Below are 22,226 nucleotides of genomic sequence, written 5' to 3'. Positions count from 1 at the left end.
GGTCGTTCCAATTCTTAAACTGTTCTTGTCATTTTTTGTTGTTGTGAAAAGTTAAATTCTAATAACAAACTCAATTAAATAAATGTTGTTTGAATTCGAACTTAAGAACGCTTGTATATCATAAACCGCACTCACCCATTGGCCTAATTCTTTTGTCATCTCATGTTAACAATCTGTGATATTGGGTCAAGTACAATAACAGCAACAAGAATCTCGTTCAAGTGTGAAGTTCTAAATAGATTCCCAGAGTAAGATACATACAGGCCTGTTCCTTTCCTAAATAAGAAATTTTCATTTATGCGAATCCCTTTTCTCTGCTCTTCTATCAGACAATTGCTTGTTTCCTCTGCAGCAGGGAGCCGGTCAAGAACCATTGAATGTTACATACACCAAAATCAGTTCACAACAGAGAAACCTATTGAATGCCTCAGGAAATTGACCGCCTTGGGTTTTTGCAGCGTTAGCTCAAAAGTCCATAACGACAAAAATAAGAGTTTCCTAGAAATATAATCAAGTTTTACAAAAGGAATATGATCCAAACCGCCCAATGGGTTCGGGTGAATTGCTTCCTCTTGAGCATTGCCGTTTTCTCTGGTTATGAGAAGAGTCCTTTTTTTGGCTTAATTCACGACTTCTCTTAATTGAAGTTGCTCTGAGTGGTTGTTCAGCTTGACAATGTATAGTCATCAAATCAGATTTTTTTTTTGGGTACTCAGTAGCCGCGATTGCTCTACTTTCACCTGACCATCTGAGAGTCACAGTATTGCTTATATTTGCAGCAGCAAGGACCTCTCCTCACCTATAGCGTGGAAGAAGAAAAGCTTGTCAGAAGCAAAATCCTATATACATAAAAGATAACACAACTAACATACTGACAGTAAACAATAAAAAGAGCTTGACTATGTCAATACACATTTGGAAATCAATTACTAGATGTTGCAGACGATGATGATTAGCACACATAGGTAAGACGGAGCAAATCACATTATCTGGAAGCCACTGGCAAAAGCATAACAATTGCTAGCTGTTACAAAAAACAGTTTTCTCTAAAAATAAAGCAAGAGAAAAAGAGCCCAACCGTCAAAGGGTCAAAATTCAAATTAAAAATCAATATTACATCAGAAAAGTAAAGGAATGTGATTTTAAAAAAATGTATTAAACAAATTGACGTGTAAAAGGATAATAGAGAGAGGGGAACAGGCCCAAATCACACTGAAATAACTTCTCATTCAGTAACAACTCATCAAGCTTTGTTACAAAGCAAGAAAATATTGACTCTGTTTTTATCAAAGCAACTAAACTCTGTTTTTCTTATCTGCACCCATCTCTTGAAGGATAGCCATTCCATTCAGCTTTGGTTCCGGCATCCAACCCCTCCAGTCATGAATAAATTTTTTCTAACCCATAAAAGATCACTCAAGCTTCGTTTCCTGTTTCTAGTGAGGAAGCAATTAAGCAAATAAAAAGAAATTAACAATGCAAAAAACTCCTTACAAGGAAACGGAGCCATCTAAGAAAGGCAATACAAGGAAAATAGATCACTAATTCCATGTGTTCCTTCTACATTTACAACAGTATTTAAAATTAAAAGCAAGCATTGAGAGTAGTCTGCAATGTGAGCCAATTGTTTATATATATAAATTCACATGTTTGTGTATATATGCCGGAAAAGTTAAAAAGGGGAAACAGGTGAAGTCTAGCCAAAGTTCTATCAAGTAGCAACCTCATCTCTATAAGTATTTCAAGTGCAATACTCATCATTAAGAGGACACATTAAGCACAGAAAATTGAATCACAAAATACAGTGGGCACCTGCAACTTTTAGAACTTGTATACTACAAATAAATGGATATTCCACCAAAATCAATAAGCATATCTACAGACCTTCCGAAAGGTGAAGGAAACTCTTCTCGAATTCCGTCTTACAACATGATCTCCGACTGTATCAATCTATGAAAAAGAAGACATTTAAACAATCCATCAGAAACCAATTTCCGTTACATTGTTAAAACAGAATGCTAGAACTCTGTTTATGTATTTAACAGAAAATATTGGACACAATAAGAGAGAAAGCATGCCACCTAACTCCTTTCCTAGCTGCAGAGTTGCAGACATTGTGCTTCTTGCAATGTAACATTTGTAAAAATATTAACAGCATGCAGAGAGTTGTGTACCTTATGATGTGGAATATAGTGATGCCAAGCATATCGCCCTTCTCCAGATAATAAAAGCATCGAACGAGCAGGAAGGAAAATGGCTTTCCTTGCGAAAGTTGAACACTGGCTGCTGCTAACCCTATCAATAATCGCATCATCTGGAGGTTTCCAAGTGCCTTCAGGATATTTCCTGAATTCCATAATGCATGGTCCAGCTAAAGAAAGGCTGAAGATCAAATCATCAAATGCTGAGTGGGTGTCAATATGTGGAGATAAGCCCACACCAGATGGATATTCATTGACCTATATCATGAATAAAAGATTACTCCAGAGTTGTAAACAGCTACCTTTAGTAGTTAAAGCAGAAAGTAGGGATCTTACCATAGTAAACAGTGCTTAAGCACTCGGTTTCTTAAAGTAGTTCTTTTTGTTTCTTTATTTTTCTCTCCAGCAAGATTCAGGCAACAACAATATCAGAAACAAATTTAGGAGCTTAACGCAGTCAGTTATAGTTTCCAGACAATTATATATATATATATATATATATATATATATATAACTAAGGATTAGAGTCTCTTCTGTTCTCATCCTGTCACAGCTTCATGTTAACAAAATCATCTTGATGCCACTCCATTGGAATGCCAACATGGAATGACAGTCACTGTTCTCCCAGTCATATATAATTCCAATGGTTTGAAAAAGGCATACAAAATTTACTTAAATGAACATGATAAGCACCTCGGTACAGGTTACGTTAATGCCACTACTCCTCACTAATGTACCTATCTGTGTTTTATTCTTTCATCAACCCTTGCACCCTAATTAAAAGTGAATCAGCATCCTGTGCAGTGCACCTATCTGGATTTCCATCTTTATCATTACATGGGCAAAAGCTATAAAGCATCAGCAAACAGCTACTTGCAGAAAGTTGACACATTTTATATATTCAGCTAATACAAAATGCGTAAATCTAATTGGAACATATGTACAAGACAGGTTTCTCAGCGATCAAATACAGATAGGAAACTAACAGATGTATACTAGCTAAATTCGGGATTGTAAGTGCCAAGTTTTCAATCTAACAGCAATTCAGTAAGAACATCTTCTACCAAGTAATATATCTGTTGTATCAGACAAGTCCGAAATATACCGTCAACTGATCCATCAATTTGCTATTATTTTCATCAAGGCCAGGAAATGACATGATTTTCTCAAGCACATGGGAAACGAAGGATGGAAGTTCACCCAAGAACTGCTTGGAATCAACACTCCTTGTCTGCAGAAAGAAGTCAATATATCCCAGTTAGCATATGTTAGGCAATATTTAGATTAGCATGCTAACTGAAATATCATACTTTAGAACATGTGCGACTGAAATAAGAAAAATGGCAGAAGAAAATCAGGAACTGGACAAATGTATCCTATCTGTTCGACTGGTAAGTTAACACTTAACAGTATTGTCTTGTCATCTTAGATGAGCCATGAAGCATAGTGATGATGCCCAATCAAGTAAAGGTTCTAACAGACAAGTGGATGCAGGAAGTAGGAATAAACAGAGGAGGATGACATAATAATTTAAAAGTAAGAAAGGGAAAGAGAGACCAATTGAAGCACATGAACAGCCTGCCACATTGACAAAGCTCAATATACATGGTCCAAGGAAGTCTGGAGATTGAATGTCATGAATTTAAAGTTTGCATATGCTATTATTGGAATAAGCAAATGACCACACACAAGCAGAAGTCAGGGGATTTTGCATAAAAAGATGCTTTCAGTCTACAAGTTAACATGCAAGGGGCAAAAATGGAGTCATTCCAATGAAAGAACAACATACAGGACTATTGCTGTGCATAGAGTGGAAATCCCAAGAGACACTAGAGACATATAAACACAAGGAAGCTTAGACATTGGACAAATAGATCATGAAAAATTACATAACAAGATAAGGAGGAAAGTATTTCAGGCAGTTCCAAAGGTGCCCTCAATTGAGCAAATGATCAAATTGCCTCATCTAAGGGTCCAATGATAGGAGAGAAGAACAAAACTCTTTGTCAATGCACTGTCATGTCTATTTTTGCAGTGGTCCTTGACAATCTTTTATAATTTTAGAGGTAATAGTTATCTACATGTTCATATTTATGTAGATAGCTAAAAAATCCACAAGTGGCCATATCTAACTTTGGGAAATTAACATGTGTATACATGCTTTGATGTTCTGATGCCTTTTCAGCTATAAGGAAGCACCTAAAGGAACCACAATATACAGATGAATCGAAGGATATGGACTTCAGTGATCTGCATTCCACAAGAAAATTTCTTGTAAAGGTAGATAATTACAAGAATTATTCAAACCACCAAACAGAAAATTATGATGAAATGACCATTATATTCTTCAGATCAGGTACTTACAGGGTTCAACTTACTTCATATAAGAACTCATGACCATAATGCTGAACTCTTCTTTTTGACAGAATTTTCCAAGGCCTAATGTCCACTGCTGCAAGAAGTTCCTGAGAATGGGTAAAAAACAAGATGTACTTGTAAATTACAGAAATTATGGAATATAGTGGTCAAGAACACAGGAAGCAAACCACGGGTTCAAAGTCCTAATGAATCTAACCTCCTCCTCTTTTGCAGTGATGAATTCATGCACCAGATGAATTCCTGGGGTTGCCAGTTCTGAGGCCGAAAGAGATACTGGAAGTGAATAATCACTTTGAACCTATTAATATAAGCAACTTAATTAGAAAAAGTGAACAGCGCTGTACCAAGGGAATGAAAAATGCTAATAAAGACTGAAGAGTACTTATTCGACCAAGCATTGCACAGAAATTTATTTATCTGTCCTGAACACACTCAAATAAAAGCTATAAATGTTCAAAAGATACCCAATTCTGGTAGATAATTTGATAGAAATTTGACCTATAAGTACAAGACAGTGAAAACTCCATTTTTGGTACTTTATATAAAGAAAATTCTTGATCAATTTTGATGTCTCAACAGCAACATCAACCAAGCCTTAAGTTCCCAATTTTGGGCTGAGATAATAATTTGAACTTCACTTTCAAATTTGCATTCAATATACTTCTTAGACCTACTTATTTTCAAATCTTTATATTCTATGTTTTTCTCCATTTCTTATAGATTTATTGTTCAACCCTATTTAGGTACATAATTTAAAACAACATTAGCACTTAGCAGCACATGTTACATACATTATGTCATCACTCTTTTAGTTACTTCATTTAAAATTGAAAGAAAGAAAAACAACCTAGAAGCCTAGTGAAACTCTATGGTTATGGATATAAACTCAATCACTCATCTTCCTGTGATGCACTCAAACTAGCAGTAACTGCATCATATCAATTTTCTCTTTAATGTTATATTTACTAGAAATTCTATTCTTTTTTTATAGCATGAAATTAGAAGCATGGAGCCAATAGCTAAATGAAATAATAAGTAAATATTCACAGATCTTTCTAGAGATTGACAGATCACTTTTGGTGTATGACATATTTATATACAGTATTCAGGACAATGTCTATTGACATGGAATACCAAGGAACTCTTTCCGCATCAATGAACTGCAAAAGGAAGAGACAAAGAAAAAAGGTTGACATGCAATAGTAGATCTGCTTGCACCCAATGGAACAGAGAAAATATTTGAATTACAAAATTCATTTACAATTCAAACCTTCTGCTGCCGAGGTACTGAATAGCGTATATGCAGGGTTCGTCCTCGTAGAGCAGGGCAAGGAAACCCATTCAATGCTTTAATTGCTGATTGAGCAGCAGTAACTTCATGAAAGCAGACAATTACACGAGCACCACTATTGTCAGCAGCATGGACTCCCATAACTTCCCCAAAGGTGCCAAAAACTGATTTTATAATGTCAAAAGATAAACCTACAGCTGGTCCACAATTGGCTACATAGAGATTAGGACTAAATTGATCATCCAACCCCTTGGGACACGTGAATCCAGATTCAGTCATATATCCAAACAGTCAAGAAGTTAAAGTTGCTCTCACCCCCTAAAGAAGAAATATAGTTAGTAAAATTGCACTAGTTCTATCTCACAACATGCAGAGAAGCAAGAGAGCAGATCAAAGAATATGAATGCACTAGGCAAAAAAGAAAACAAAATTCAAAGGTACTGTTGTAATATCTAAATATGCAGTAAGTCAAGTTGTTTGGTGTCTGCTGGACTACCATTGTTGGAGAAAATAATTGCAAAGTAACAATCAAGTAAACGAAGTCATCATAAATGGAGCCAGTTACCGAAATTGGGAAAAGAAATCCAATTACCACTAGTCCACTTGCTTCTCGGTATATTGATATTCTATAGTAAAACTCTAAGATGGATCTTCATCTAAATCAAAGGGCTTGTAGATCAAAGTATCATGTAATGTGCTTCTGTTAATTGAGCAATCTACTCAGCAGGTTACAATGAATATATTATCGTAGCAATAAAAGCAATAGCGGCAAATAATGTGCGACGAATTTTACCAGAAGAAATACGATTCCAAAAACTTTATATGTATATTATAATGGGCTGACGATGACAAAATCTCCAATCGACCAACAAAAGTTATTTCTATGGTGCAAGAAAGAAATTTAAACCCAAACAAAAGGAGTAAAGATGCCTACACGCCACTTCTCCTAACAACACCCTGAGGATCCACACACATTCGCTTAGACGACCTCCGGAACGGGACTGACCTAGGGCATGATCTTGATTCTCGATATTGGGATATGAGATAAAGAAACGGTTAAGGTGGTCTTCTTAAGGAGTAGAATAGGAGATCTACGCACCTTTTCCTTATCTTCCTTGGACTCTTTCCGCGAACGAGGGAGGGAGGGAGGGAGAGAGATCGATTTAAGCAATAAGGAAAAGCTACTCGTAACTCATCGAATTGGGTCTAAAACAGACTGCATAGCCGCCCGCTAATCCTTGACTGAGCAAAAGTTTCCGCACCTTGGTGTGTATGGGTCACCATTCTCTAGTCTAGTCCAGTCCAGTCCAACATCGATGGATTATAGGATACGCACAGCGGCATTCACTGTAGAAAGGAGAGGCAGTATAGCTTAGCGAATCATACCTTTCTCGGCCTTTTGGCTAAAAGATCAAGTGTAGTATCAATTCTTATCAGTTTAATATCTCATACGTGAACGTGAGCCATCGGCCCACCACGATATTAAATTAATTTCTTGTGGGTTGGGGAGGCCCCCTCGAGCGTCGCCCTTGCGTTGCACACTACAGCCACGAGCCTGGCCGCACTCCAACCAACTCTTGAATACATAAATCTTTATTTATCTCGAAAGAATCTCCGTCGGATGTTTTTGTCCTACCGGCGGAATATAAATCAAGATATTCAGTCTGTTTGTGGACATGCTTTTCATCTATATGTATGTATGTATATATAAGCTCTAAGTTAGGCACTAGTACAATTAATTGCTAATGCCTTCCTTGTCTTACTTATTTCTAGGAGAAATTGTTGTTTATTGCATGCTCTATTTTGAGCATTGATCATTGCAACAGGTACAGTATGATGAATGGGAATAGGAGTGGAGGAGACTGTAATTGCTATGCTCCAGAATTGTCCTCGAAGATACGATTATGACAAGTTGAGTCGCAAGGGTAAGGACAGTCGATCTTCTGAACGCCACTGCGATCGTAAAACCAGTTTCCTACTGCCTTTGCAATTGGCTGCAAAACAACAATAATTTAAGGCCAATAAGCAGTAAGAAAACTTTTGGGATGAACAAGTATCTTCCATCTGATGCATAATGAACAATAACGTTTACATGAAAAGCAAAACAAAACGAACAATAACGTACAAAAAGATCTTTTGCATCCTTGAAGAAAGAGGGGAAAAAAACTGGCTTTCCGAATGATTCCAAAACTATACAAGGGTAGGGTGGGGGGGGGGGTTTGAAAAGCAAAGAAGTAAAAAGACTGCGAGTAGCTAGTCTTTAGGATGGAAGTTAAAGCTTACAATCTTGTCAAGCATCGGAGAATCGGATGCCAGCCATGTTTCTTGCATCTCTGACTGGCAGTGAGCATAGCAAGAGTTGATAAACATGCCTCTGGACAAAGAGTTTCCAAGTTCAGCCACAGCATTCAGAAATTCTGTTCTGAAACCTATCAAGCCAAATATAGCAGCATGAGCATTGTTACAATAACTCTAAGAGTCACTAGAAAATGCTGTAGTTTGCATTAAGCATTAAGGTCATTGCTCACCAATATTAAGTGAAATAACTAATAAGCTGATATATATATATAAACATGCGCTTATGTAGTTATATGCTCTTCCAGAAGGGTGTTAGCTTGATATATCTTTCTAAAGTGTCTTAGATAGCACAAACCTTGCATGATTTGAAGTTGTGATGAAGAGCATTGTTTTATGTCAAGCTTACAGTCATGCCAAGTACCATGAGGATCAGCAACACCTGGTGCCAAAATATTCTTTATCTGTAAAATAAATAGTCCAACAGCACTCGGTGAAACTACGGACTCAGATAACCATTCAGGGAAAATTCAAACTCTGTATATTTTCATTATTTGGCATGCATAAGTTGCCAACTCTGAAGATTGTGTTCTATGAATAGAAAATATTGCTGACAAGAAGAAAACCTGCCATGAATCATATGCTGCATTTAATATGAAGAGTGGTGTTTCTATCTGTTGCGCCACGTTTTGAGGAAAGAAACACTGCATTTGCAGAAAACTGCATTGTTGAGATAGTGTAGCAGGGTACCGCAAAGTGTACATGGCTTCATAAGGTACTTACCATGGCTGGAGGTAACCTTGAAGTGCACGAAGATGGCAAACTCTTGGCTGATCCCTAAAGAACATGCATGCAGGAGCTAAGTAAAAGGAACTAAAACCAGACAGAATAAGTTGTGGTGTCATATTCGTTTAGGCAACATTTGCACAAAAAAATGCATAAAGGCCTAAAAGAATAGGGCAGCAATGTTAAAAGAAAAAGATAAAACAACTGTCTATGGAGAATGACTCCAAAAATGACATAGATACTCCGTAATAATATGTTGTACTGGAGGAACTCTATGAGTAAAGCAAGAGTTAAATTACTAATCAACTTAAGGGGAATTGGTGTTGCACTGTCACTATTGTTTCTGCTTTTTGGATACCACTTCTTGGAAAAAGAAAAATAATCACCAGATGGTCGTATAATCAACAACATACATGAATTGTCACCACATCATTGTAGAAAGCTGCAATATGTTCTGTTCCAGTGATGTCCTTCCTGTCATTGAGAAGATGTAAAAGGATGGGGTCATAAGATGCTCGACACGATGAGCTGATAAATAGTTAAAGGCCAACAACCCAATTTGCACTTTACTTGGAGAAGGATTGTGCAAGCCAGGAGTTAAAAGTCCTAAATGAAAAGCTCATAGCAGTTAAAAAATGATCCTATCTTACGCATTAATAAAATAGCCAGCATCTGAGAGGCATTTAACTTTGGCACCCATTGGTAGAAGGGCATGAAAGCTGTCACAGTGTAGTATGGATGCCAATCCACCAGCTGAACATCCTGAGAGAAGAGCCTGCAAGCAATATCAATCTTCTAACGAGAGGAAACAATGGCAGCAAATAATAAGGCATGTTAAAAAGCATACATTTTCGGCCTTGTTCATTCCCTTGGCAAGCAGATCTTCCATAACAGCAAGCCACACCCTTGCTCCTCTGTGGTAAATATTCGTAGCCTAATCCGATTACCAGTTCAAAGGAAAAGTCAGTTTTCAAGTTTGGATATGATGTCACGGCAGCTTAATGAGTATTGCATTGTAAAGTTCATACATAGATAATATGCAGTAGGGAGGCAAGGTTGATCAACTCACAGGATCTACTCTTTCGACATCTCCAGTAAATGATGAACCATCACAGTAACGAACCTTGACCTTGTTCCAATTGTAGAAGTCTGGGTTTTACAGTCAAGGGAATACAAGTAAGAATAACAAATTGCTACTGAAGGCATATTAGTATCGCAAGAATATTATTGAAGATCAGAAAAATTACAATATATCCCTTATGTTATACTTGGGGGTTTGGAGGATGCAAATTTTACAAACAACTAGCATTTAGAGTTTTCTGGCCACACTTTTAGTGCTCTTCTTTTCTTAAAACAAAGTTGTGATCTGTGGCAGGCTGGTTTTTACCAACGTCAGCAATTTCAAACTGTCATGGCTAAGTGTTCAGGAGAAATAACTAGAACAAGACTTATTTCACATAGCGGAAGTCAGTAAATAACATTTTGTGGTTGTTATGCATTTAACAATTCGTAATTGACTAACAAGGATTTAGTTCAGAATGATGATCAAAGTGATTTCTCCAAGGCCCTAATATCTGGCTTGAGGAACCCCATTGTTATCAATATTTGCAGTGAGAAAATCAGAGAAGAAAATCTGTAGATCTTAGAATTAGAAAACAAAATGATATGATGCAGTGGACTTTTTAGTTTAGACATGGTTGCTATAGAACATACCTGGATTAAATGATAGGGTGTTGCTTAGAATCCCAGAAAATGCTAGCTGCTTCACCATTTGTTTGGATGATCCTAAACGGGTACTCTTGCGGGCTAGACACGTAGTAACATTATTGCACCATCCTCCTCCCTGAGATATGAATGGATATAGTATGATATTATTTCGATAAAAAAAAAATACTATTATTAAGCAAGCACAAGTCGTTCTGTTACATGAGAGAGAACAATATAAGTGTTTAAAATAACAAGTTGAGAACATTATTCATTACTACAAATTGGTATCTTGCATTTTACTTGAGACAAGAATGTTCATTCTACAAAATCTAAAAGATATAATCAGTTGGTAGGAAGTAAAACATTAATCCAACAAAGAGATATGCATTACAATGGAGTAGTTAGAATCTAAAAACCTCGGGATATTCCATTGCTACATCAGATATGACATACTGACCTCAATATCTACCAACCAATTGTTCACCCCTGATCCAAAACCCGGAGATAGATGATATGCTGGGGGACTTCCATCCAAACAAACTGCATGTCATACCAGCCACATAAGTAGATTATGGCTAAAAGGTAGAAGATAATTAGAAAATGAAACGAGATAGAGCGACACAAGAGTGGCAGGCTCATGTCACACAATTTTTCTGGGCAATTTGTGATTCCAAATATAGTTATTTCACCTGCTCCTTTTTCTATAGCACTTTCAACATATGTAATATCCACGAAATAGCCCTCTGCTTCCAGAAATATCATTACACAAATAAGGGCGTAGCTCCATGCCCATAATTTAACGTCTGCCATCCTGAAAAATCGGAAGTGAGAGAAAAATTGCACTAAACATAGAGTGCAGTATATAATGATTCATAACTTAAGCATGCAGCCATCATATTTCAAGCGAAAGAACTTGAACCATAGAATGGAAAGAATGAATCATCTCCAAAATTCAGGGGAAAACCGAACATCTTAAGATGCATCTACATTGGTTGTCTTCTCTGATACAGAGGTGAATAATAGATGAAGAATGTGTAACACTTGATATATTCTTTACAAACGTTGATGCTCTATCTTTCTTTGCTTACCATGTTAAGAAAAAGAAAATATTGACAAAATTTACTTAAGATGATACAAACATCATTGGCACAGATGAAAAGTTCTAATTAGTAACAGCAGTGGCAAAACCAGAAGTCCGATTAATCAATCTTATAAATACAACAAGATTCAATCAGGCGATACGAAATCGGTAGAAATAGCAACAAGCTTCATCCTTTTGGAAAATCATATATCCATCTCCAACAACCGAATTAATCCCATATCTCTAGAGACAGACAGAGACTCCCCATTGGGATATGCCTCAGTTTGAAAAAGTATCCAGAAACCAAACATAACTTCAGTTCCAAATCAATACAAACTCCTCCCACAACTATCAAAACTACGTAAAAAAGAAAGAAAGAAAGAAAGAAAGAAAATATGGCAGCGTTTTTTTTTTTAAATCTCACGGAACCCAAGAAAGCATGAGGAAAGGATGAGCAAAAGATTGAAAAGCAACTGAAACCAAAGTGAATCAACAAAGCCCTACCAGGAATTGGGGTGATCCCCGCCGAGATCACCAAACAAGCCTCTTTTCTTCCCGCCGGAAATCTGAAACAGAAACAGTGGGTCTACGATCCTTAACGGGCTTTTGTCCCTTCCCTTTCCTTTCCTTTCCTTTCCTTACCATACACCTATTACCGCATACTTAGAGCTATCAAATGAGTGATCCCCACCACTCACGCACTGCCTTCAAAAGACAAGGTTCCCTCCCTCGTATGATAATTGATACCGTATATAAAATATCTCAATAAATAAATAAATAAAAGACTTCGTCGCTCTTTCGCTTTCCTTTGCTTTGGTGTTGTAGAGGGGTGGTATTTCTTCTTCTTCTTCTTCTCCTCCTCCTCTTAAAAGCAAGCACGCAGGCAAAGTAAGTACACCTCTACAAGCAGAAACACAGAGGAGAGCATCTTTTTTAACTCTCTAAACGGTCTAGGAGGGACCAGGAGGGAGTGCAAGCAAGCATTTCCTTCAATAATGGAGTGCGGTTTGATTGGTGAATATAATCGTGGTGATTTATGTGGGCCCCGCCACACTCGTCCAAGTGACTGGCTTGATCTCGGTAAGGGTAAAAAGACTCAAAGGGGGAATGTCGGCTTAACTATAGGCCAATTAATTGGGTGGGGTGGGGTGGGGTCCCGACGGAAGTATTTACCTTTTATTAATAAATGACTAGGATCGAGATCCGGATTCTACGTTATTTCCAAGTTTTACTAATGAGATGCTTATGGCCCATTCGGGTTGTTGTTTAATTAATAGAGCGGCCAGGCCCAATCAACATCATTCGAGCGATATCTTAACTACCTCTGCTTCCTTCCAAACTTGTAGTATAGCCACTACCACTAGCCAGCCAGGCAGCCTGACGTCGGGGTCATTGTCATCGGTCAATGAACGCAGACGTGGGATTGGAATGGACAGGCTCGGGTTCGGATACTTATCAAGGACCCAAATAGAATCCGATCCGCTAGGTTTCATTGGGAAGGGAAGGGAAGGGAAGGGAAGGGAACTATTTCTATTTCATTTTCTTTTTCTTTTTCTTTTTCTTTTTTATAAGACTCTCCCATTGTAATATTCAGCTATAAGATATCATTTACCTTGGTACATTCGAATATTTTAACTCCTTGACGGGAGGGAGGGGCAAGAAAGAAAAAACACGAAATAGTTCAAAACCAACGACAAACAAGAGCCACGCAAGATCATAAAAAGGAAGAGGTCAAAAAGATGAGCAGTTCTGCTCTTTAGCTACCGTACAAAGTGATGTTTCCAAGTATTGTATAAACAAACATTCCCGAAGGGTTTATAAGTAGTAACATTATTTTAATAATATTGGGATGCATGCAATCGAGTTTGACATGTGATGGCATATACGAAATTATGTACATATATATATTCACCAATCACCATCCTATGAACAGCGACTGTGATAGAGAAAAACCTCATCTTAAAAGCTACATTAATATATGTGACCGACATGATAATTGGCGTGCAACATAGCACGTGACAGCGTGGCGGTGATTAGATGCGGCAGCCACTAGCGTACCCTACTTTATATAAGAGCTACTAGTACCTGACATGACACAAAGTCATACATATGGCTTGATGATCGAACCTCAGGCAGCATCGGCCATCGAGCGACTTAAAATTTAAGATGGCGCCGGTGGTGTGTCATATGTTGTGTGGTCCCCACTATTGTAAGCCAATTAAATAAGGGGAGGTGGCTGTTGTTTTGCTACAAATAAATTCCTTGTTTCCATTCACACGGCACCGACAAGCTCAAAACACCTACCGTCGCTCCCGCGGAACAACATAACGTGCGAATCTTTTCCGCGTCGACGCCTTCCTCTTGCCTCTTGGTACTCCGGGGGAAGTGAAGGGAGGCGCATACCAAAAAAATAAAATATATAGTTTATTATCTATCGGCAGAATGGGCATATGGATGGTGGACAATGGACATGGCCTCAAATCATATTTCTTCATTTATTATATATTTTACTCTTTATCAACGGGTGGATATATGTCCATATAAAATCATAAATGCATCATCCACATTAACCTATGCGCGCATTACCACAGTGAAAAGGGATAACCAGCTAGATTATTAAGAGAACAAATCAACAATTCCTTCTTCTTCTTTTTTATTCGGGTCCATAATTGATAAGCAATAGTATAGATAGTGTACTTTCCTTGTGCTCGATCATTCATTAGGAAAACAATCTCTGATTATTAATCCTGCATAGAATCGTCTTCGCGGTTGCGACATGTCGGGTTGCAAGGATAAGGGCAGTCAATCTTCTGTGCATTGTTTCGATCATAGAACCAATCTCCAACTGCTCTAGCAATTGGCTGCAGAAAGGAATATATACAACAGCATAAATATCTAAGCATACTTATTAATTGACTTTCTAATATACCCCTCTGGTGAATGGTGATACAGATTTAGCTTAATTAGGTGGTTAGGCAGCAATACAATTATTCTATTTGTTTACTTTAAAATGTTGAGAAATGGGTGGCCACTGAGACATCTATTTGGAATAACTAGTAACTGCAGAGGAGCTTACCGTCTTTTGAATTACAGGAGAACCATCCGCTAGCCAGGTATCTTGAGCCCCCGACTGGCAGTGGGCAAAGCAAGAGTCTATGAACATTCCTATAGATGATGAACTCCCAGCTCTGGGAAGTGCACTGAGGAATTCCGACCTAAAATCTGTGATACATTGCAGAATTAGATCTACGCCTATGCATAGCTCACAAAATCTAGTTGATGACAACCAGATTTGAATGTATAATGAGTTCCTAATGTTTTTTAAATCTCCGAAAAGATAAAATTAAACTGCACTTCAGGATGCGTTTCCTGTGCCAGATATATACTTCTGCAGTTCGTAATACTGTAAATGGAATACTATCAAACCTTGCATGGTCACAAGTTGACTTGAAGAACATTGCTTTATGTTCAGCTTGCAACTGTTCCATGTTTTACGGGGATCAGCAGCGCTAGGAGCCAAAATGTTCTTGACCTGCAATGCAGGGGCTAACTTATTAGCTATTCCAATGTCTTGATTACATTAAAAAAAAAAAAAAATATATATATATATATATATAAGAGAAGGTAAATAGTTTATTACTACTGCTTGCTTTTACAAGGGTCACCTTATATAACTCACAATTAAAATGTTTAAACAAAAAAGCAGAGGAGAGATATATGAAGATGCATGATATTCCTATAAGAAAAATAAAAAGAAGCATGATAAGCCAAAGGAACGTATGGAAGAACTAATCACCTGCCATGCGTCGTATGCTGCATTCAGTATAAAAAGTGGTGTCCGCATCTGCTGCACCACATATTGGGGGAAGAAGCACTGCACTTATATTCATATAGTTCAGCAGTCTGTGAGAAAGTCTGTTAAAATTCTCAGTAGATCAACATTCAACACTACTTACCAAACTTGGTGGAAACCTTGAAGTACATGAAGATGGCAAATTTTTTGCTGATCCCTAGAAGCAATGCAAGCACCATTTAGGCATGTTTAAATTGTATACTACTAAATTTTAAGATCAATATATCTATAAGAATAAAAATGTAACATGCTAAAGTATTTATTTGGCCTAATAATATAGTATGAGGCAATATATCTATAAGAATAATTTTTCTATAACAAAGGCCACCTTAGGACACTCTGTTCTTACTAATAAAGTGGAAAACTACTCATGTAAAAATCCTGGTTTGTGGTCTGTTTAAAAGATCGTCTTACATGTGTGGTCACAACCCCTTGGTAGAAATCTTTGATGAACTCTTTTCCAGAAACATCCTTCCTATCATGAGAAGTTGTAATTTATATTAGTCCAATAGTTTCTTTGTAAGGAGCTAAATACACTTCTAATCACTGAAAACATTATAAATGGGAATAACTGTCTGTAGCTTACGCATTGATAAAATAACCAGCATCTGAAAGGCATTTAACTTTCGCACGTGCTGGTAGGATATCTCGAAATCGATCGCAATGAAGTATTGATGCCAGAGCTCCAGCTGAACATCCAGAAAGAAGAGCCTGCATCCACATCTCATTTCGTTAGTAAAATGTGTTATTATATAGAGTACTAGCCACTGTAGAAGAACATACGTTTTCTGCTTTGCTCATCCCCTTTGCCAAGAGGTCTTCAATAACAGCAAGCCAAATCCTCGCTCCTCTATAGTGGAGATTTGTCGCCTGATCAAATAACAACAGGAAAACCACTGCCAAGTTTAAAAACCTTAGTTGAAAGGATAAAGATGCCCTTCTGTTTATGAAAATATCTACTCAAATTCAAAGCAGCTAAAAATAAGTATGCAGCGAACTTACAGGATCTACAGTCTCAACATCCCCAGTAAATGACGAGCCATCACAGTATCGTATCTTGATCCTATTCCAGTTATAGAAATCTGTATGTAGTCCAATCAAGATAAAATGTAAGACAATTAGATCAATTCAGATAGTGCATCACTGCAAATAGATACATGGATCAAACTGTATATCTCAGCAGGAATGTCTGTTGTAAAGAATGACAAGGACCATACTAGCATGAAGTTACAGTTCAAGTTTGTCAAGCAACTTAACTAACTTTTAATCACTTTGCAACTATTTGTGAAGCTCACGTGTAAAGCAACCTGCAAAGTACTAGTGCTTGTGGAGGCCAGTCGTTGTCATGGGAAGCATTTTACCCTTCCTTCAAGAAAAGACATTTTAATTGGACTTGTCTTATGCATTATAGGGATTTAGACTTTTAAACTCAAAGGACAACTAGAAGTTAACAGCAAGTTGGGAGACTATAAGATAATTTGTTCTTTCTATCTAAGCATAATTTGTAGCCAAAGGCATCAAACTAAGGGAATCATCGTGATATAAATTATTGTGTTAAATCTGCAAGCAACACTCTCTAGGCAACTAAGGTGATTCGACCAGAGACTGCTTCTTTTCTTTAGGTGTGCATATGTGAGTGCTAAACTTCCCATTTTCTCAAAACATTGGTTCCACGAGATTTACACTTTGCAACAGATAATAGGATCATTGTTAAATTGTCCAATAAAGGTGAGAGATGCCATACCAGGATTGGATTTTTGATTGTTGCCTAAGATCCCAGAGAAGGACATCGGCTTCATATATTTAGAAGAACCTCGAAAGGTATCTCTTCGGCCTAGACATTCTTGAGCATTCCTGCACCACCCTCCTCCCTGTCAAAGAAGCATGTGAACTAGATGAACCCCCGCTTTTTGGCAAAAATGTTTCATATTTCAGACAGTAGAATTTCACCTAAGTTGATACTTCTCCTAATTAAAGGCATTCCTTTTCCAACTTTCCTGGGGCTTCAACAGGTTAACAACTTAACGTAGTTGCTGGGACAATAAATTTTCAATGCATTCTCTATATTAGGGAGAATCATACTCGGTGGTCTACTTAAAAGTGTTTTAGCTCTCCTCACACAGACAGACATGGAACAATTAAAGATGCCTCTTTAACAAACCACAACCAATCTATCACATCTCCGATCACAACCATCAACCTGAGAAAAATCAAGCATATGGATTCTCGTGCCATTTAAGGATGAGATCTCCTATGGTGAAAGAACAGAAGAATATATATACTTTTTTTTTCCTAAGAAGGCTAGATGAAAATTAACAGTGCGCAAAAGATGAAATTTACCACTAACCTCCATGTGAACTAACCAGTTGTTCACCCCAGAACCAAAGCCCGGAGAGAAATGATAAGCCGGAGGACTTCCATCCAAGCAAACTGTAAAATGTTTTCAAAAGTGACAAGTCAAGTAACAAAAAAATGGAGCAGATAAGAGGGTCAAACCTGCTCCTTTTGCTACTGCACTTGTCAAAATGGTCATAGGTACATCAGCTCCATCCACCTTGACTGATGCTAGAAGATTGCATACAAGGATCGCAGGATAGATCCATGACCATGATTTACTAGTAACCATTCTGTGAGATAAATTTAAACTATTAAAACAGAGAATGCACCATATATTCCACTTTTACGAAACATGAATACATTTTTTTTTTTTGTACATATATTTATAAGACATTCAATGTATCACCATATAGGGTTGACAGGGTTTATCGAATATATAGGAAGAATGTATTAACTTTTTTGTACTAAATCAAGTAAACTAATTCCTTCGTCCTTCAAAGCAAAGGACAGAAACAATTTTCATTTACTTTAAGACGAACAATACATTTCAAAATGCAAGAGCATTCCACAATCGGCGATGAATTGTTTTGGAATTTAGTAAGTCATATCAAGTTCTTTCTGAAGATAGTAAGGAAAATTGATGAATTATGTAAAGTGCATCGGAAAAAAAAAACAAATTAAAAAGAAAAAGAAAACATATGTGACAGCCCATCTAAAATACAACTTTCCAATTAGATACAAGTGCCCATAAACAAATTATTCAAAACTTCCTTCCATTAGTACCTTGAAAGACGATCTTTGAGCTTCTATTCAGGTTTGGCCCCCACAGTAGTAGATTTTCTTTCCTTTCTTCCTTGTGAAAAAAACAATAGGAAGGTGAGTAGATCTAGATCGATCAATCGAAGTAGCAAACGGCCATTAATCCGAGAGTAAAGGAAGTTAGAAGAGTATCGCCCAATGTAAGCAAAAAATAGTAAGGTGAGTGAAACACACTAATAAACCTCAAAAAGGACTGGGAGATGTTTGAGAAGATGCAAGAAACAAATGCGGGGAGTCATGTAATACAAATAATAGACAACGCCATGGAATATATAGTTCTTACCTCACAAATCTCTTTGCTTGAAGCGCAGCTCCACAGCTCGGCAGAGAAAACAGAAGGTCCAAAGTCTCCACGGTACTACGAATATATTTTAATAGACAGCAGCACTAAGAATAGTGGTAAAGAATCTTTTGCACATACATACCTCAAAACCTTAAAATTTGCAGGAACCCCCCCTATTGAAGAGTGAAATTCATGGATAAGACATTTTCCGATAACACGTAGTATAGTTTAAGTTTTATGCATGCACACTTTTATGTTCTTCAGTATACTATATACTGTGGGCGGGGGGGGGGGGACTGGGGAGTGAAATAAGAAGTGATGATGATATGCCTCTCCTCTTTGGAAAGAAAAGAAGTAAAAAGAAAAAGAATTAAAAAGAAAAAGAAAAAGGATTAAAAAGGGGGGGCCATCTTGCTTTGTCGCGTAGTGAAAGCGACGTCTTGTATACGCGTTGGAGATGATGATAAGGTTCTCGTACTCACCCCGCGTTTATGCGTGTCGGCCATCTAAACAATTAATAATTAAAATTCTGATCCTGATCTGCTGTCCGTTTGGTCGGTAGGGCCTAGGTGGGGATCGGCATCGACCTTCGATGTAACGTGATTGGTAAATGTATGTGCTGCATTACGTTTACGATTCACCTATGCCAATTGTCAAGTTGCCAACAAAACAATTGGTAGCTCCAACTGTACGTGAAGCTGATGATGTCAGTAGACAGTAGTAATACAATCAAATCTAAGGCCCGCTTTGTTATCTGTGGGCATCGATACGCATATCCGTGCCGAAAGAAAGCAAGCAGCAATAGCCAATAGGCAGAAGAAGATTATTGGGCCAAATTAGTATATGAATGTAGAGCTCGGATCGAGAAGGGAACAAGCCCAGGAAATTAACCATAAAACGCGCTAGCTATACGCCGGGCTCAAAAAATTAATAAAGCCATATAATAAATACATCTAAGACTTAATATATAATTTACATGTACATCAGAGTATATATATATGAGTTCATTAGATAGATGTAGGTTTTCATGGGGTTTGGTCCATGTGTATATATGTATGTATGTATACATACATCGATGTAGACGACACCTACAGGCTGCAGGAGAATTAATCCGGCATGACGAGTGGAATTGAAAAGTAAGGCTCTATGCTCACCGCCCCTTCATTTAATCCAAAAGCAGTAGTAGTACCGAGGCAACAAAATCTCTTATTAAGCTTTCTCACCATTATTTTCAAGCAAGCTGCAGCTCCAGGGGTGAACCAGCTGATGGTGTTTCGAGCATTCACCAGCCATCGCTTCGACATCTGGAGATCATGTGCTTTCCTAGCTCCTTGGGTCGACGGGTATAAGCGCTGAGGGACGAGGACGTCGATGGCAGAGGAAGAGGAAGCCTTCTCTGCCTTGCCCTTGCGACCACCAACCGAGTTCGACGGCTGCAACCTGGTGGTGGGCAGTACTTGAACACCCATACTAATTTAGTATATATGAAATGTGGTTAACAGTGGTGCTTTATTTGAGAGATGGGGGGGGGCAGACCTACCTCTAGATCTCTCTCCCTGTTCTATATATATAGAGGATGGGATGTAGTGATGTAGAACGTACGCACGTCGTTGGGCCTGTTTAAGCATTAATTGTTTCCCCCAGTGAGTCAGTGAGTCTTGACTCTTAACTCTTGATGTCCACTATGTAACTCTTTGAGGTCAATTTAGTCATTCTCGGGTGATAAAGTTAGTTACTATTTGCGCCAATGAATTATGGAGTCGGTTACACTACCTAGGAGGAGGAACAGGAGTCGAGAACAGAATACGAAAGGGAACCAATATCGACCTAAATCATCTCAACCACTCCATCTCTCCTCACTACTGTTACTCTTACTGTTGCTGCTGTCAACTTGCATCAACGCAATCCATTTTTCTCCTGACCTAACGGGCATAATTTGTGTACATTGAAAAATCAAACCAAGCTTAGCTAGCTTCTTAATTAATTAATCGACGAAAATGTGATATGTATGTATATATATATATATACGTACTTGTTTTCTCTTGGGCCTGCTTAATCGATGAAGCACTCTCGTGGAAATTACATATATAATGAACAAGCTAAGCTACAATTACTTAATAATGTTCTTTTAATTAGCTCATAACAATGAACAAAATTTAACAAGCTAAGCTATATATATATATATAGCTACCACTTGAAATTAACAAAAGAAGCATGCGTACGTATATATCGATTGATACATACATAAAATAGTGAGACCTTTTTACATGAGAGAGACGTGTCACTGTAGTTAAGCTGTAAGATGACAGTGAAGGTACGTCGGAAGGATCGAGATCCGACCTGTGCCACATAAACCTGATCGTATATTGTAGGTCATGGCTAGTTTAGTACGTACGAGCGCACTTAATTTCTCGATCAATCGGCATCCAATTCAGCTAGCCTTGATTTCTCCTTTGGATTGATAAAGACGCGTTCTTCGGCTCCTGGTTGGAGATGTACGTTTCTGGATTCTAGACTTTAATTCCAGTACCTTCTTCTACCTCCGTGTCTTTAATTACCCCAACCGCTAGCAATGCTAGGGATCCATCTTTTATGTATACCATATGGTATATCAGTAATTAGTTCCCTTCTCCAGGCACAAAATTAATCCAAATAACACGCTAGCTGCATGGCATGCATGCAATTCTTGTATAACGTACTCCCCCTCCTCCCCTACCTTCTTCATAGTGTAAGCCAGTACGTACGTACCTTAAAAAGGACGATGTTTGAGGAACAGAATCAAATTAACTTGTCGACAACCAAATAGTGATCATGAAGGAAGGATGGCATTTTGATTTAGTTTCTGTGAAGCAAATGATGCAAGAGGAGCAACCTCTTCAAGTAATTTACTCTATTCATTTCATCTAGCCCTATTTAAGAATTGTCCACTTCAAGGACATGATGTGTATTGTGGTAGAAAATCCATCCAAGTTACAATGACGATGGGTAGAGGAGAAGCCTGACTTAGCATGCCTATAATGTTGTTGGTGGACGTAAGGAGCAAATTGAAAAGATGCCAGGAGTGGTAGGTCATGATGAATGAATCATGCACATAATTTTTAGGCGAACATCTTTGGGTATTTCATTTTCAATTATGGAGCTTCCTAGATTTGCGCGCTTCGTCCAGAGAAATTAATTAAGCTTGGGAATTGAAT

At 37.8% G+C, this 22,226-nt stretch overlaps 3 protein-coding genes and 1 pseudogene across 7 annotated transcripts; 1 reads left to right on the top strand and 3 right to left on the bottom strand.

Annotated features, from left to right (window-relative positions):
• Positions 1-266: 266 nt before the first annotated feature.
• On the bottom strand, positions 267-7,297 carry LOC140762394 (alkylated DNA repair protein ALKBH8 homolog). Of its 3 annotated transcripts, none has more exons than XM_073100164.1 (8): positions 6,806-7,297; positions 5,851-6,189; positions 4,777-4,878; positions 4,580-4,666; positions 3,307-3,432; positions 2,175-2,459; positions 1,885-1,950; positions 267-799 (listed from the first exon to the last, which is right to left on the bottom strand). In XM_073100164.1, the coding sequence occupies exons 2-8, from the start codon at positions 6,148-6,150 to the stop codon at positions 737-739; spliced, it is 1,029 nt and encodes a 342-aa protein (XP_072956265.1). In that variant the 5' UTR covers positions 6,151-6,189; positions 6,806-7,297; the 3' UTR covers positions 267-736. The 3 variants fall into 3 exon arrangements, with proteins under 3 accessions (XP_072956265.1, XP_072956266.1, XP_072956267.1); XM_073100165.1 differs by having other exon boundaries at positions 6,971-7,297; XM_073100166.1 differs by having other exon boundaries at positions 7,134-7,297.
• Positions 7,254-7,441, top strand: LOC140764117 (U2 spliceosomal RNA; annotated as a pseudogene).
• Positions 7,442-7,446: 5 nt separating this feature from the next.
• LOC140762392 (pectin acetylesterase 8-like) lies at positions 7,447-12,723 on the bottom strand. 2 transcript variants are annotated; one of them, XM_073100163.1, is made up of 13 exons: positions 12,245-12,723; positions 11,349-11,462; positions 11,117-11,199; positions 10,666-10,795; positions 10,022-10,101; positions 9,800-9,886; positions 9,603-9,727; positions 9,366-9,426; positions 8,950-9,003; positions 8,793-8,870; positions 8,525-8,630; positions 8,155-8,300; positions 7,447-7,865 (listed from the first exon to the last, which is right to left on the bottom strand). In XM_073100163.1, the coding sequence occupies exons 2-13, from the start codon at positions 11,419-11,421 to the stop codon at positions 7,743-7,745; spliced, it is 1,146 nt and encodes a 381-aa protein (XP_072956264.1). In that variant the 5' UTR covers positions 11,422-11,462; positions 12,245-12,723; the 3' UTR covers positions 7,447-7,742. The 2 variants fall into 2 exon arrangements, with proteins under 2 accessions (XP_072956264.1, XP_072956263.1); XM_073100162.1 differs by having other exon boundaries at positions 11,349-11,470; positions 12,245-12,722.
• A 1,488-nt stretch (positions 12,724-14,211) lies between these two features.
• On the bottom strand, positions 14,212-19,224 carry LOC140762391 (pectin acetylesterase 8-like). 2 transcript variants are annotated; one of them, XM_073100160.1, is made up of 14 exons: positions 19,033-19,224; positions 18,714-18,783; positions 18,090-18,220; positions 17,941-18,023; positions 17,338-17,464; positions 16,596-16,675; positions 16,377-16,463; positions 16,180-16,304; positions 16,008-16,068; positions 15,697-15,750; positions 15,537-15,614; positions 15,167-15,272; positions 14,817-14,962; positions 14,212-14,601 (listed from the first exon to the last, which is right to left on the bottom strand). In XM_073100160.1, exons 3-14 carry the CDS (start codon positions 18,217-18,219, stop codon positions 14,482-14,484), a joined length of 1,197 nt encoding a protein of 398 aa, XP_072956261.1. In that variant the 5' UTR covers position 18,220; positions 18,714-18,783; positions 19,033-19,224; the 3' UTR covers positions 14,212-14,481. The 2 variants fall into 2 exon arrangements, with proteins under 2 accessions (XP_072956261.1, XP_072956262.1); XM_073100161.1 differs by having other exon boundaries at positions 18,714-18,779.
• Between the last annotated feature and the right edge of the window lie 3,002 nt (positions 19,225-22,226).

This window comes from Typha angustifolia, chromosome 7, assembly GCF_048772165.1.
Source record: "Typha angustifolia cultivar Huaian chromosome 7, ASM4877216v1, whole genome shotgun sequence".
NCBI lineage: Eukaryota > Viridiplantae > Streptophyta > Magnoliopsida > Poales > Typhaceae > Typha > Typha angustifolia.
This window is presented reverse-complemented; position numbering and strand designations above follow the sequence as displayed.